At 44.1% G+C, this 17176-nt stretch overlaps 1 protein-coding gene across 4 annotated transcripts in view; it reads left to right on the top strand.

The window, feature by feature from the left end:
• The window catches only part of tfap2d (transcription factor AP-2 delta (activating enhancer binding protein 2 delta)), a 105313-nt gene extending 98672 nt beyond the window's left edge, over positions 1-6641 (top strand). For all 4 annotated transcript variants that reach the window (XM_038799478.1, XM_038799477.1, XM_038799479.1 and 1 more), the window contains 2 exons: positions 346-459; positions 4574-6641. In XM_038799478.1, the coding sequence (XP_038655406.1) occupies positions 346-459; positions 4574-4793 (334 nt within the window). In that variant the 3' untranslated portion in view covers positions 4794-6641. The remainder of the gene's footprint in view (positions 1-345; positions 460-4573) is intronic.
• Positions 6642-17176: the final 10535 nt, after the last annotated feature.

Genomic DNA, 17176 nt, shown 5'->3' with positions numbered 1-17176 from the left:
GATTGTAATATCAAATACATGAATAGGTTGGGAATAGAGGTCCCCGGAAGGGTAGGGGGTTTTAGTTCAGGTGGGCAGCATGGTCGGTGCAGGCTTGGAGGGCCGAAGGGCCTGTTCCTGTGCTGTAATTTTCTTTCTTTCTTTCTTTCTGCCATGTGAGAGGTTCCAATACATCATTTGATTTATACACTGTTTTGTTTTCCAGTTCAGACTGGTGAGCTTTCCTGCAATGTTCAATTCAAGGTTGTACCTCACCAAGATCCTTGGAAGCTACCAAATAACAAACCGGCAGAAGGCGTATTAAATCCAATATATTAACAAATTGTGCTTTTTTTTATATTGCAGGCAAATCTGTAAGGAATTTCAGGACCTATTAAGTCAAGAAAGATCACCCCTGGGCTCGTCAAGGCCAACTCCAATTCTAGACCTCGATATTCAGAGACATTTAACACATTTTAGGTATTTCTACTTCTTATTATATTGACTGAACTTACACTAAAAGTCTTAGTTGCCTGATACTGTATGAGCAAGTCATTTACTCTGCTTTTGATAAAAACACTGTTTTAAACCATACTATACCGCCTGGTATTTGAAGTACAAAGGAATACAGAAACAGGAGTAGACCACATAGCTCTCAAGCCTGTTTCACCATTCAATGAGATCATGGCCGATCTGTGACCTAACACCAAATATTGCACCCATCACAGTAGATTTACTACGAAGTTGCTGGGAAGAACACACCCTCGCTCACGTGGAGCAAGAAGACCTGAGCTTTGGTGGCCTGGGAAAGCCACAAACATCAGAGAAGATGAGGTTGACAGCTTACCTGAGCAAGGTGTCTACATACTACTTTCAACCCTTCATGCACCTCAGCTAATGTTCAAACATCTTCGCAATTTCAAGCTATAGTCTCAAGACTGCCATCTATTAACCTGTCACTTCTTTGTGCCTCCTCCAACTCTTTGCCCCTTTTTAATTTCCTCTAATAAATTCAGCGTCTCGACCCTGCAGAAGAAGTCACTCCTCCACAGGTTGTCTGAATCTCGCAACGTTCTCGTTGTTTCGCAATGCTTTGTTCCACAGTGGTTGACTTCATTCCAACTACCTCAGGCCACTTTGAGTGTTCATCTACAACAACCATGAACATGGTCTCCAAGGAGTTTCAGCACTTCACTTCGAAATATGAGGTGTCTGCCCCTATCATCTGTGTGATATCCGCAGAGACACTGTGGTCAGCTCCTCACAAAGTGATTCAGTGCCATCAGTCTTTTCAGTTTCACTGCAATCTCAAACCACTGAAATGTATTTCAAGGAGTAATTCATCTTGTCAAATCTCCTCTCTCACAGGTTAGTGAAATTGAGGATCTTGAGCTCCAAAGAGGTGTCAGTGACATCTCACACCTGCCTGCTGCTTCACCATCTCCTTTAACCAATATCTATCACTATGCCAGCCAGTCAGCTCAGCCAGATGGTACTGGCAGCTGCCAATGTGCAACAGCCTGAAGCTGGATGCTCAGAATATCAAACACCAAGAGGGAAGGTTTGATAACCCTCCTGCATTAGTCTGGAGGCCCCGGGAATTGAAGATCAATCGTCACCACTGTATGCAGCCCTGGAGGGAAATCATTGGGATATTAAAAATTCTAGGTGAGATTCTCTGGCACCCCCTCGGTGGCGGGAGGCAACATGCCATTGGTTGGCAGCGGGGATTTCTGGTACCGCCGCTGTCAATGGGATTTCCTATTGGATTGAACCCATGGCACTGGGAAGCCCACAGCGGGGTCTCGCCGTGGGCGTGATCGAAGTTCCCATCGGCATGAAAAGCCTGACAGTCAAGTGTCATCCAATTGGTTAATGAAGCCCTCACGATAAACAACCATCCAATCAGCAGAGCTGAGGTTACCAGGAGGGGATAATGTTGGAGCATTGGAGTTGGTAAATCCAATAAGAAAGGCACTATTTGTTGACATCTGGATGAAAAATTAGCATCAGCCAACTATTATGCTGGGGCTTAAATTCATCATCTTATCCATATTTGGCACTTTGAGCTGCAGTGCAATTCTATAACTGCTTTTGAATTTGTAATGTTAGTATATCATTGATATAATGATTGGCTGATTGATTTCCATGTTCTTTAATACAGAATGAAAGGAATGGTATGGGTTGCAACTTTATGCGGATGTGCTCTGTGTCACTTTTCAGGGCAGGAGAATGATCAAGTTACTGAAATATCTGAGCAACTAATACTCCTCACACCTCTTTCTGCAGGATAGTGAGGCAACGCTCCATTTTCTGCCACTTCCACGCTTTCATCTTGGCCTGTCTCATCCAGTGGCAGCTTCTTCCACTGTTGTGCCTCTTTCAAATGTCAGCCTCCCAATGTGGCCTGGCTGCAGCATGCCTCTATGATGCAGTAGGCAGGAGACTGTTTCTGAGCATATTGTAAGGAATGCCAGCACTCCCACTGACCTGTTGAGACATCTGAAGCTCTGCTTCAGCAAGATCACAACCACTCTATCTTGCTTATGGAAGGGTTGAGTATTGATGAGATGGTAGGACGCTGCAAGATAAATGGATTGTGAAAGCAGTCAGACTTTCTTGAACAAACATGCGACGAAAGGTGACGAAAGGACATTAATAGAATGGGAGCATTCCTATTCAAAAATACTGCAGTGATTGGTACTCTCATGTTCTGAAGACCTGTCCTGTGTAGTCTGTAATACTCTGGATACAAAGCAAGCCAACCAGTGCTGCAAATGGCAAACCCACTCCTCTTGACTGTGGAGGTCATTGGGCCATGATCCAGTAACATGTAGATACTTATTTTAATTATTCTTGAGCTGAACGATCAATCTAACTAAGCCAGTTGGGCTGAGGGAAGGACCTTCTGCATTTTTGTGAAAATGACATTGGAGTTGTAACTGAGTCACAATGACCCGGATTCCCATAAATATATGAGGTCTCTGCTCCGCCTTCCACTGTTGAGTATCTTGGACAACTAAAAAAACTGTGCAATTAAGATAGCAATGGAGAAAATGCATTATGAACTTATGAACAGGAAACTGATGGAGTGAGAGCTGCCAACAATTTCACCAGCTACTCACAGGCATTTTAAACTGCTTTAAAAAGACCAATTTTAAAATATAAATAGAAGAAAAGACAAACTACAAATGGCTGCCACAAGTCACCTGATGCCTGATATTGCAAGTTAACCACTTATCTCGAAATTTTCTGCATGAATTTCATTGCAAACCTGTTGCATGGATTTTCACACCGAGAGGTGTCAAGCTCCACTTCAAACAAGGACTTTTTGAGAGGAAGACAATAATAATATAATATGCTGGATTTGATCCGCTGTAGTTCTATAAAGACAGTGCAAAATGCTAACCAGCCAAGATAGTCATCAGACATTCAAAACCCCATGTTGGGAATGAAATGACCCCATCTCCTGTTGGTTTTAATCCTGAAATGTGTCAAATTTTCAGAAATGAACGAAATCAAAAATGGGATTACGTGATCTGCAACAATGATTGCAGGCGATGCTCATTGAATTGCTTTCTGGGAATATCTAGGAGAATGTTAAAAACTGGTTCTGTCAAGAGAAGAAAGAAATAACAGATTCATCTGAAAATGCTGCTGGAAGAGAGCAGGAAATATCGTTTTTCTTTCTCTCTCAAGCTAAAAGAGTGTCTTCAACCAAGTCAACTCGGAATTCTACAGCAAACCAACTAACATCAAATATCCATAATGTTCAATAATCTGCACCTCAGAGAGAAACGATATACTTAGCCGTATGTCCTTTTAACTTTTTAATGGGTTCTAACTTCTTTGCGTCTGGTATCTGTATATGTGTGTCGAAGCATCTTTATGATTTCTTTCTCGGGTTTAGTAACTATTGAACTTATTCTTTCTTTGACTCAAGACAACTTGGTTTGATTGTCTCCTTATTAAAAGTAAGTACATTTGGATTGAAAATACAATTATGGGGGAATACAAAATAAAATCATTTGTTGTGACCCACCAAGGGGGTTGAATAGAAAGGGAGGCAACTCACTCCTCCTCATCCAATCTTCACCCCAACTTATTCACAAACCAAAGATCCACTTCCTTCTGTCTCTGGATCCAGCCAAGGTGTTTTCGCCACCAGTGTCATGAATAAGATTTAAAGTTAATTTTTCAACTGTAACATTAGTTACAAGGAACATATTTTCCCATCAAGCAGTTACTCTCTACTCAGCTTGAGAATTTTGCTGCCTACAATAGACTACCTGCTCATTATCACGTTGCTGTTTGACGAGGTTTTCAGGCTGCAACTTGGCTGTCATGTTTCCCACATTACAACAGTGGCTACCTTTCAAAAATAATTTACTGTTGTAAAGTGGTTTGAGATATCCGATAGCGTGAAAAGCAGAAGTAATAAATGCAAGTCTTTCCTTCTCTTTCTATTTTTCTGTTGAAAAGTGGGTTACAATTATGCATAGCTAATAGTAGTTAACAGTAATAACAGATTTGCTTGACATGAGTATGCTCGGACACAAATATTAATATTTCTTGTTTTCTAAATCTGATGTAGCCTGATCACGCATGGATTTGGTACCCCAGCCATCTGTGCAGCCCTGAGCAGCTTCCAAACTGTCCTCAGTGAAATGCTCAACTACCTGGATAAGCACACGGCCACTAAAAATGGAGGCTCGCCAGAGAATGGCCAGGGCAATGGGAACACAGACAAAGCATTACTGCGGAAGTGCTTGGAGTCACCTCAAAAAGATGGCAAAATTGAGAAGACAGAATGAACTCAGTGAATGAACTTTAAAGTCACCAGAGCTTTCTTGCTGCTGAAGTCCACATTTTAAACAAGGTGCTTCTTTTCCTCTTGTGGGAAGACTGGAAGGGTGGGGGCAACAAAAGCTCAACATGGGAGTCACTTATCTTACAACACTGGGACGTTCACTGCACACGTTTGTGCTGTTTAAATAATGTTTATAGAGATACACTAAACAATTTAATCACTGGATTCAAAAGTGCATAATTCTCTCGCAGATAACAGTCGACATGATGCAGCATGAAACCTGCTCATTATTTACCTCATGTAACTATTTTGCGCCATCACATGAATCTGGGGAACATGATGGTTCCAGTCTCCTCCTAACATCCAGAAATCTTCAGGTTTTGCATGAGTGGCTTCAACCTACACCCAGTGTATTTGAATTCTGACCTAATTTCCACAATTCTGGTGGACGTCTGTCAAGGTTATGGCAGATGTAAACCAAATGGCTACAGACTTTTGTCGCCCATCAAATTTCCAGTGGTATATCATCTAAATAATGTACTGTGGCAGCATAGAGAAGCAAAAGCTGCTGAAGTGCTTATTCAAATTAGTTTCCTGACTGATCGCGTTATAAATCCACATTGTCATTGCGAGCCATGTGGTATGATAAATTTCTCAATTTGCCAGACTAAACTAGGACATGGATTATAAAAAAATATTCATATTTCATGGCTGGCGATATATCCTCTATCCATTTTCACAACAAGCTTAATTCAATCCCCTGTTTACATTATTTGAATTTTTGGCAAAATGAGGTTAGGTTTCTGTGCATCTTGTGGTATTGTTATATATGTGGCAGTAACACAGTTTAGTATTGATATCTCAGCATATGCGAACCTTAGTGAGTTTTTGAACAATTGTGAGTCATTGAATATATTCAAGGCTGAGATAGACTGATTATTGAACCATAGATAAATCAAGGGTTATGGAGGACTGGCAGCAAACTGTGATGAGATCAGATCAGCCATGATTTTATTTCTCGGCAGAGCTGACTAAAAGGGCTACATGGCCTTCAACAGCTCCTATTTATTTTCTTCTTATGTTTTCTTTTTCCAATTTGAGCTACAAAAAGCTATTTACTATTTGACATAAAATCGAATTTGATTATTAGATCAATGTTAGTTTTGCATTTTCAAAAAAGTAAAATGCACAAAATACTTTTTTAAAAGTATTAAAAATGGGGCTATGCCCCCATGCCGGTGTTTATCTTACCTATTAAAGTCAGATCCAGACAATACAGAAAATAAGAAAAAGGGGAAAATGTCCAGCTGGTCAAGCAACATTTGATAAAATGAAGGGTTCCTATTCTTGATGTGTCCTTTCCTCAGGGGATCAGGGGTTATGGGAAGAAGGCAGGAGAAGGGGGATGAGAAAAATATCAGCCATGATTAAATGATGGAGCAGACTCGATGGGCCGAGTGGCCTAATTCTGCTCCTATGTCTTATGGTCTTTTGGTCTCAGTATTCAGGATCGCACCTTAAAACATTTATCCATCAACTTTTTTCCAACCAATGCCGTGCATTTTTAGAAACCTTAGTGGCGGAATTCTCCCTTCGTAAGACTAAGGGTGGAATTCTCTAAAAATGGGGCTATGTCCCCATGCCGGTGGGAAAACCGGCGGCAATGACTCCGGCCTCAATGGTCCTCGAAAATGAGGAGTTCTCACCTTTCTAGAGGGATAGGTTGCCACCAGAGTCCTCCCCACTGATCCAGCCGGCGCCGAAGGGCCGGCGCGAGCTCACGCATGCGCAGACCGGCCGGCGTATTTCTGCACATGCGCAGAACGACCGGCCTTTTTCCACGCATGCGTGGGGGTTCACAGAGGGTAGTCAGCTGTGTGTGCAGCTGCATGGCTGTCTAGCAGGCTGCAGGCTGCGGCAATGGTGTCATTCCCGACCCCACAGCCCAAGTCCTGGCCATGCCCCCACTATTCCCCCCAGCCCTGGCAGAAATCCCCCGACCAGCGGCACAACTGTCAGCAGACTAAGACGATATTGGACACTTACTCAGAAGCCTCGCTGCCTGTTTCATGATTTTTAAGTGAACCTCGCAACTGGGAATTCGGCAAAGTGGAGGCAGAGAATCGCTGAGGCCCCAAAGAATACGGGTCACGCCCGCTAATGATTTGCAAGCCGCATTGACACCGCTGTTCGGGCACGGGAAAACTGCAATTTGACGTGAAACCGGTGCCTGTCATCATTTCAGCCTCAAAACCGATTCCCCACCCAATCGGGTTCCGCCATTCCAGTGTCAGCTGACAGAGAATCCCACCAATATCTTTTCTTTCAGAATAAAAGTACATTCAGGTCATTGTTTTCCTTTTATTCACCAGACCTAATGATTTGCAGATTATTTGACTTGTAAGAAATGTCTGGATAATTTGGTCCACAATTTTATAAAACAAATTAAAATCTGGGATTTCATCTGAAGTTTTCAGCTGAACAGAATTCAAATATTCTCTCAAAGTATTTCAAAAGTGCTGCAATAGTGTGGCTACAAGAGCAGGTCAGAGGCTGGGAATTCTATGGCAAAGAACTCGCCACCTGTTTCCTCAAAGCCAGTCCATCATCTACAATGCACAAGTCAGGAGTGTGATGGAATACCCTCCACATAACAATAACCACTTATTGTCACAAGTAGACTTCAATCAAGTTACTGTGAAAAGCCCCTAGTCGCCACGTTCCGGCACCTGTTTGGGGAGGCTGGTACGGGAATTGAACCCGTGCTGCGAGCATTATTCTGCATTACAAGCCAGCTGTTTAACCCACTTTGCTAAAGCAGCCCCTATCTGGATGTGTGTAGCTCCAATAAAACTTAAGAACCTCAACATCATCCAGGACAAAGAAGCCTGCTTGATTGGCAGCCCTTTCAACACCTTTAGCATTCACACTCTCCACCACCCAGTGACACCAGTATATATCATCTACAAGATGCAATGCAGGAACTAACCAAGGCTCCTTTAACATCACCTTCCATACCCACCACCTCTATCAATTAGAAGGGCAAGGGCAGCAGATGCAGGGGAACACTACCACCTGCAGGTTCCCCTCTAAACCACACACAATTTTGACTTGGAGCTATGTCACTGTTCCATCACTGTCACTCGGTCAAAGTCCTGGAAGTCCCTTCCTAACATCACTGCGGGTGTACCTACATCATACGTACTGTAGTGGTTCTAAACGGTGGCTCACCACCATCTTTGCAAGAGCAATTAAGGATGGACAATAAATGTTCACTTAGTGAGCAATGCCCATATTCCATGGAAGAATAAATAGTAAGCAAAAATGACCTATTCCTGAGTTAGTTTCAAGTCAGAGAGGGTATCTGAATTCATTATCATCAATTTCATTCCTTGATATAAACTGTTCTCAATTGTGATATATCTCTATCCTTCTCCATGGCCAGCTGCTCAAGCTGAACCTGATCATGCAGATATGTGGTGCAGGATTCTCCTGAATCGGCGCGATGGCCCGACGCCGGCGTAAAAAATGGCACAAACCACTCCGGCGTTGGGCCGACCAGAAGTTGCGGAATTCTCCGCACTTCTGGGGGCTAGGCCAGCGGCGGAGGAGTTGGTGCCGAAGGGTCTGTGCGAGTTAGCGCATGTGCAGAACCGTGGCGTGGTTCAGCGCATGTGCAGACCGGCCAGCGTATTTTGGCGCATGCGCAGAGGGGTGTCTTCTCCGCGCCAGCCATGGTGGAACCCTACAGGGGCCGGCACAGAAGGAAGAAGTGCCTCCATGGCACAGGCGCGCCCGCAGATCAGTGGGCCCCGATCACGGGCCAGGCTACCGTGGGGAACCCCCACCCCCGGGATTGGATACCCCCCTGTGCCCCCCCCCCCGAGGACTGCACCAGCCAATTTACCTACCAGGTCCCACCATGTGGGACCATGTCTAATCCACACCGGTGGGACTGACCAGGAAACGATGGCCGTTCGGCCCATCGGGGCCCGGAGAATTGCCGGGGGGCCACTCCCAACCGTCCCCGATTGGGGCGGCGTGATCCCCGCCCCCACCATAAAACCGGCGCTGGAGACTACAGCAGCTGGTGTCGGAGCGGCGGGGCGGGATTCACTCTGCGCCCCGGGGATTCTCCAACGCGGCAGAGGGTCGGACAATCCTGTCCGTGGTGTCCTAAATGACCCAAAACTGAGCATCTGCCCCGGATCATATGACTCACGAAGCTTTCCGTAAACCTGCCTGCCTCCAACCCTTTTTAAACCTCCCCACGTCTAAACCCTACATCAACATTTTTTGTCAATTATGGACTCCTTCTACATTGCCCTCCATCCTGATCTGCTGTCTTCCAGTATCCATGACCCCCAGTTCTCCAGAATTGAGCTCCCTGTATGATGTCCCACACCAAGTTCTGCTCACCCAGTGCCCTTATCTCCACTGGCCAACATTGCCTCCATATTTAGAATCTCTGGATCCTGGATTTACCTCATTTTTTCACTCTAGCCTTCCATGCTCTTCAGCTGACTATCTTTGGACTTCTGTGTTTTTCCATCCTTTCATTGGTGGCACATCCTTCAATCCAATGTTCTGGAATTTCCTGGCTAAATTGTTTCCTTCCCGACTTCTTTCTGCACCTTAAAATCCATCCAGGAACCCATCTTCTCAGCCACAATTTAAGTCATATCTAAATCTTGCTGCATCCACAACTTTGTTCTCTTTCTCTATTACTTGTCTCCTCCTTTCCCATTCCCCTAACCCTATCCTGAGTAAAGCATAACAGAATATTGTCCATAGAGATACTGCACAAATGCAAACTGTTGTTTGAAGTAATCTGGTGCAATCAATTTAACTCAGATTTCACCATCTCTACAGCAAATGCTTGGATCCAATATCCTTTAAGAGCAAGATAAGTTCTATTATTCATTCTGCATATTTTCCACCCATTCCTATCTGAAAAGTGAGAATAATCACTTCACCAAATATAAATCTGTTGAAATGTAATGCCTCACAGCCAGGGGCTTTTCTACCCTGTAATCACAATTATAAGATGTGCTGCGTGATTCTCTGTCAGCAGGAATCTCCTCTTCATTGCCAGCGCACCCACGCCTGCAGGTTTCCCGACGGCGTGGGGTGGTCACAATGGAAAACCCATTGGCCGGCAGCGGGAATGGAGAATCCCGCTGCTGGTGAGAGTGGGGGGCGCTGCGCCGCAAAATGGGGCTGGCAGGAAGGAGAATACCGCCTTAGACGTTTGAATATGCAAGTCATACTCAGTTATTAGGGTCAATGAGGTGGGGGCTGATGGGTTGCCTTTTGGCAATGAGGTGGCAGATTGACCTTGAGAGAGGGGAAGAGATGGATAAAATATAACTTGAAGTAACAGTCTACCTTTCCCCACTGTGCTCTTCCTGTGTCAGTGCACGACGCAGCCCTATGTCCACCTGAATTGTCTTGCTTACTTATTCAGTCATCTCTGTTAACGACAGCTCAGGAGGTGAGAACGGTAACTGGAAAATAATGGAGAGTGCAGTGTGGAGCTGCCCTTTGAGTCCGACTGCAGTGAATAGGAAATAGACCCCCATAAGTATCATTAAAACATCAGCAACTACTTACTTCTTACCATAAAAACATACTTCAGCAATGCATGTCTAGGTACTGAAAGGAATCCCACCATTTTAAAATTCTCATAATAATGTTCCATGTTATTTATGCCGAGCTAAAACATCATCTGTTGCATGCCATGTCAGCACTAAACTTTAACGGGGGGAATAATATATGATATTTTAGAACCTTTCTAGGCTATTCATCAATCTTTATTTTACTTGAGTTCATTTTGTTTTATTTCAAAGGCTTAAGGGGCTGAATGGCCTACTCTTGGACCTGGAAAAATGGGGCTTTTTCACTTTAATATCTGTGGACTGAAGAACATTTAAGAAACAATTCTGAATGACAAATAGTTCCCCCCTCTTTTGCTACTTTGTATCTCCTGCCGAATGAGATTATTTCCTTGAAATATCTTGTCACGTGGAAGTAAGGGGTGAGCATCACCAATGTCTTGTACCAATTATATACTCATATATCCAATGGCTTATTAAATTAAATCACCTCGTAAAACCGTAACATGCAAAATTGATTTAACTTGCTAACTTGGCATGATTAGCGGTGTCACCATCAAAGCATGTAAGTTTGATAGAACCCAAAGATACCCGCTGTATTGGATTTATTTATCCTTTCTCTAAGCCATGCCCTTTAATATTATGTATCTTTACTTTTACATTACATTATCAGAACATGAGGCATTCATGCCAAAGTACATTAAACAGTTGCCCCAGATAGGACAGTCAGAGAATGCAAAGATGGTAGATTTACATGCCAGAGAAATCTGACACAGCAACCCTCCAGCCACTGGGTGAAGCACCTTTGTCTTTCCCCATGAAAGGCAGAGAATTGGCACTCCTCATCCCACCCTTCCACTAAGTTGGCCAACTTTTCACTCATCATGCATCTGGGTTAGTGATGGCCATGAAAGCATGGTAGCCTAGACTGCCTTCCTTCTCCCACATGAAGACACAGGCCAATGGAGCCAAGGGAAAGCGGAGATGACTTAAAGAAAAATGTAAATAAAATATTTCAGAAACAGCAGAGGACATATTGCCATATCTGACATCAACATTAGACTTGTAACTTTTTACATGGTATAAGATGATACTACATTCTTTTATAGGTTAATAAATATCCAGAAGAGAAAGGGTTAAAAATTGCTTGTGATCTGATGAGTTTCCTATGAGATTTGGTGAATGCACACAGTGGTAATCAGGGTTTTTGGCAGACTGAAAGCTTGGTTTTCTTATTGTAAATTGAAGAAATGCAGCAGCTTGCACAGCACTGGCTGTTTTCTTTTCTACTGTTGCATTCTATAATATGTATTGTACATGAACTGTTGTATTTGTAATCTAATATATGTGTGCACTTGGTCACAAATAAAAATCAAAAGTTCTAAATGTTATCCAAAGAAATGCAGTGAAACATCATTGAGTGTGGTGTTAGTATGCCGAGTTCATTTTCAACAAGTCATAAAAACTTGCATTTATATAGAAGTGTTATCAAGGAGAACTGCCCAAACGCACTTTCCAGAAACATAACAAGACAAAAATGGAGACAAGTCACTGAAGAGGCCATTGGAATAAAAATTAGTATGTGCTTCACATGTTTATCAGCTGCAAAACAGTGAAAAACATATCAAATTATCAGTCTCTACCTGAGTTGCACAGGTATTGGTTCCAATGTTAAATTCATGTGGGGTATTTCTATTATCCAGGGCAGGTGCCTAAAGTAGACACTCTAGGCACCTTGATTAATTTCCTGAGAGATCAATTCCTTCTGAAGAACCTGTTTGCAAAATTAGTTTCCAATGAGTGGAGCAGATATGTAGATTCATCAGGAGCCCCTGCAGCCATCAACCAAAAGTAAGTTTAAGAATTTTTTCAATACTCAAATAGAACCAGGAGGTGCATGATTGCACCACAAATTCCATGAGTTCTGCAGTTGCCTAACCTGCTCCAGTCCCCTACTGGGACTTATACGCAAAGGATGAATTTCTCTCATTGTTTGAACTGTCTAGGTTAAGGCATACACTTACTCTACAGTGTCATGTCTAGGCTCAAAATGAACCATGAATAATTTCTACCCATTTAGAGATGTGACAAAACCTCAGTGATAAAGGTGGGCTTCAAGCAATTAGTAAAGAAGGAGAAGGATTTGAAGAGGTGGAAGGTTTAGTGGGGGTGTTCCAAAGTTTGAGGCTGAACAGCTGAAAGCACATTTGGCAGACAGAACTTAGCACAAATATAAAATTATAAAGTAGGAAAGAAACAGAAGCAGAGAGATTTGTGTGAGATGGACTATATTATACTACATGATATAATGCTTCAGTGGCAATAATATAGTGCAGTCTAACAGGCGGTAAGAAAGCAGAATTGGAGTGACAATCCGACTCTGATAGCCGCTCCACAGAAGTTCAGGCCCAAGCAAACTTTCAATAAGTGATTAATCAGGAACACTCAACAAAGGTTATATTTAAAAGAAGAATTAGTTATTCCAAATAATTTGTTTGAAGTTTTTTCAATCACGATCTTCAATTTTCACGAAATTAAGAAACTGAAAGTGCTGAGAGTAAGGTATTTCAGATAAGAACGCTCCCCAGCGTCGGATTTGGGGCTTTTAGTAGGAGTGACCTATTGATCAGTAGTAGGTAAGGTCGGTAAGTCTTCACAACTTTTATCACACCTCAGAAGACAAACAACGGACACGACCAACAGAGTACCATTCGTCGTCCAGTACTTCCCCGGAGTGGAGAAACTACCACATCTTTTACCAAGAATATGTGTCCTATCGAAAAGACAGGCAGATGGTTAGAGCAGGTAGGGTTGCATTGTTAGTAAGGAATGAAGTTAAATCAATAGCAAGAAGAGATCTAGGATCGGAGGGCATAGAATCTGTGTGGGTAGAGTTGAGGAATTGCCAAGGTAAAAAGACCCTGATGGGAGTTATGTACAGGCCCCCTAGCAGTACTCAGGATGTGGGGCAGAAAATAAATCAGGAGATAGAAAAGGCCGACAAGAAAGGCAATATTGCAATAACCATGGGGGACTTCAATAAACAGATGGACTTGGAAAATCAGGTTAGCGGCAGATCCCGAGAAAAGGAATTTGATGAATGTCTGCAAGATGATTTTTTTGGAGCAGCTTGTGGTAGAGCCCACTATGGAACAAGAAATTCTGGATTTCCTGATGTGTAATGAGGCAGACCTGATTAGGGAACTTAAGGTGAAGGAGCCATTAGAGGGAAGTGACCACAATATGATAGAATTTACCCTGAAGTTTGAGAGGAAGAAACTGGAATGAGGGGCGGGATACTCCCCTACCCGGCGGGGCGGGGGGTCCTGGCGTAGGGGAGTGGCGCCAACCACTCCGGCGTCGGGCCTCCCCAAAGGTGCGGAATTCAACGCACCTTTGGGGGCTTGGCCTGCAACGGAGAGGTTGGCACCACGCTGACTGGCACCAAAACCGGCACCAGCGACCTTTCAGGCCCGCCGCCCAGCGCCGATCGGTGGGCGCCGATCGCGGGCCTGATCACTGTGGGGGCACCTCCCGGAGTCCGATCGCCCCACTCCCCCCCCCAGAACCCCGGGGGCCTGCTCGCACCGCTGATCCCGCCGTCACCAGAGGTGGTTCAAACCTCGGTGGCGGGAGAGGCCTCCCAGCGGCGGGACTTCGGCCCATCGCGGGCCGGAGAATCGCCGCAGGGGCCTCGCCGATCGGAGCGGATGTCACGCCGATCGGCGGGGCGTGATTCCCGCCCCCGTCAATTCCCGGGTGGCGGAAAATTTCTGCCACGGCGGGGGTGGGATTTTCGGCAGCCCCGGGCGATTCTCCAACCCTGCTGGGGTTCGGAGAATTTCGCCCCAGATGTAACGGAATTACAATTAAATAAGGGTAACAAAGACATGAGGAAGGAGCTGGTCAGAGTTGATTGGAAGGGGAGCCTAGCAGGGAAGCCAGTGGAACAGTGATGGCAGTGGTTTTGGGGGGTTATTCGGGACGTACAACAGAAATTCATCCCAAGCAGGAGGAAACATGCTAAGGGGAATGTGATGTTCCTTGTACATTTCTGCAAGATGGCTAAAAGTCATGGCTAAAAGTTGACAAAGAAGCTATGCATTTGAAACAAAGCAAGTTTATTTTACACTACTTCAAATGGTTTGCACACGTCACTAAGTAATAGCCAATAAAACAACAGTATAAAATCCATGCCACAGAAATCTATAATACCTTTTTAGTACAACTAACAATCTATCTCAACCTCTCACTATCGGTCTTCATAACCTTCTCCCAGAATACATGTAGACGCAGCCTTTTATAAGACTACTCTGGTGCCATTTAATGTTGAGATACATGAACACCATTTTGTTAACCCTTTACACTCCTTACATTGCACATATCATTACATCCCCCTTTTTTTTAGACATTTGTACAGTAACAAACAGTATAATACAAGTAATGATATCACATGAAATACTGATACGCATACTAAAAACCTCTCAAAACATCGTTTGGAAAATATCTTGACATTAGCCATTTCAGTAGTTTTTCCTCGCATTTCAGATCAAAACAAATCCTGAGGTCACCATTGGGTTTTCCACGCACACCATCGAACTTATCCAATCTGTGTATTCTATGATCTTGGAAATAATCCCAAGGTGCTGCATTTGTTCCAGTTCTTGCTTGAAAAGGTCATGTAATAGAGCAGAAACTCTTTTGGAGGGTGTACCACTGGTTTAGCATTTGCTTTAAGTTGAATTTTGTATTGGGAAGGAAGAGTACCCATACCTTCAAACACCTGAGGAAACTTTGTTAGTATGCTTTCAATGTTTTCCTGCACAGGTGGAAGAGTTGTGTCAGTGCAGTAGATTTGTTTCACAAGGTTTAAGTCTTGACAGGGTTGTGCACCTAATAGTGATGAACGTCTAGCTTCAACAATTTTGAACCGCAAAGATATGACAATTACATCACTAAGAGATAGCATGACCCTAAAGATGTAATCGTGTTACCATTGTAGTCACATAACTGGCAGTCAGTTTCTTGAATCTAAGGACGATGATAGTTGGGATAAATCAAAGGTATTGATTAAATTACAGCTGCTCCCGTGTCTAGTTTGAACACAATCTCAGAATAATTAACTTGCAATGGAATGGGCAGCACGGTGGCACAGTGGGTTAGTACTGCCTCACGGCGCCGAGATCCCAGGTTCGATCCCGGCTCTGGGTCACTGTCCGTGTGGAGTTTGCACATTCTCCCCGTGTTTGCGTGGGATTCGCCCCCACAACCCAACGATGTGCAGGTTAGGTGAATTGGTCACGCTAAATTGCCCCTTAATTGGAAAAAATTAAGAGGGTACTCTAAATTAAAAAAAAAAACTTGCAATGGAGTATCATCATATCATAGAATTTATAGTGCAGAAGGAGGTCATTCGGCCCATCGAGTCAGAAACTGCCCCCGGAAAGAGCACCCTACCCAAACCCTATCCCCAAAACCCAGCAATCCCATCAAACCTAAGGACAATGTAGCATGGCCAATCCACCTAACCTGCACATCTCTGAACTGTGGGGGAAACCGGAGCACCCGAAGGAAACCCACGCAGACTCAGGGAGAACGTGCAGACTCCGCACTGTAGCCACCGAAGTTGGCCACTTCCTGACTCAAAATGGCGATTTACAAAGCACGCAGGGAAAATTGGACACTTTAAGTAAGACAAGCAGGCTGCAGAATCTTCCTGTGTATTCTGCCTGCAAAGAAAGCAGACAGCACCGAAACCAGCAGTTTGCATATTAATGAAGCGATCCCCGGGAACAATGGATACAACGATTAGCTACATTTGGGACATTCTATAGCAGGTCAGACTTTCCGGCGCCAAGGGGAGTCTGAAATAAAGGAGACAAATAAGCCAGGAAGAACCGCCCCGCGATCGAGGGACAGCCTCAGTATTGGGGGGATTCATACCAATCGATTGGTATGAGATCCAATCGATTGAAATTACGCTCGGGGTCCGCCCAAAAGGGCGCAAAGCCCCTGGGACCTATAAAAGTCAGGTCCCAAGTTTAGTTCGCTCTCTTGGCCGGCCCTCCCAGCAGAACACCTTTGCAGCAACTCTCTAAGAACTTGACCGTGAGAAGGAGAAGCCTGGCCAATAGCTACACCGACAAGTAAGTGTCAACCAACGCTCGCTACGAGAATAGACACTCCTGACCCCTTAGCCTGCACCAACTGGGAAGCCTGTAGTGTCAGAACAAGAGGCCATTGTTCCCTGATCCAGTGGGTTCCCTTATAGAAGATAAGTATTGGCTTATAGTGGTAGGAATAGTTTAGTCCGCTAGTATTAGTGGCATGAGTATCGATTTACTGTGTAAATAATAAACGTGTTTGATTGAACCTTACTAACTGGTGTATTGAGTCATTGATCTGAACTTGAACTTGAACCTCGTGGCGGTATCATAAGGATACCTGGCGACTTTAGAGCTAAGGAATAAAACAGAGCCAATTGAGTGTAAAGCACACTCACCAGAATGAGCAACATTTAGTTGCGAACTCTGACGGGACTCGACTAGAAGTGCCCCCCCCCCCCCCCCCCCCCCCCCCCCCACTCCGAGAGAACCCAGCAATTTGAATCAGAAATCAAATTGGGAAAAGGAAAAACCACAAGTGTTCAAGTAGTTCACATCAATCCTCATAATTCGGAAGTGTGTTTTTGCATGCGTAACTAACAGGATTATAAGGTAAAACTGAGAGATTTGTTGCGAAAAACTGTCGGGAGTTTATACTTCGGAAATTA

The sequence above is a fragment of the Scyliorhinus canicula genome, chromosome 6 (assembly GCF_902713615.1).
Source record: "Scyliorhinus canicula chromosome 6, sScyCan1.1, whole genome shotgun sequence".
Lineage (NCBI taxonomy): Eukaryota > Metazoa > Chordata > Chondrichthyes > Carcharhiniformes > Scyliorhinidae > Scyliorhinus > Scyliorhinus canicula.
This window is presented reverse-complemented; position numbering and strand designations above follow the sequence as displayed.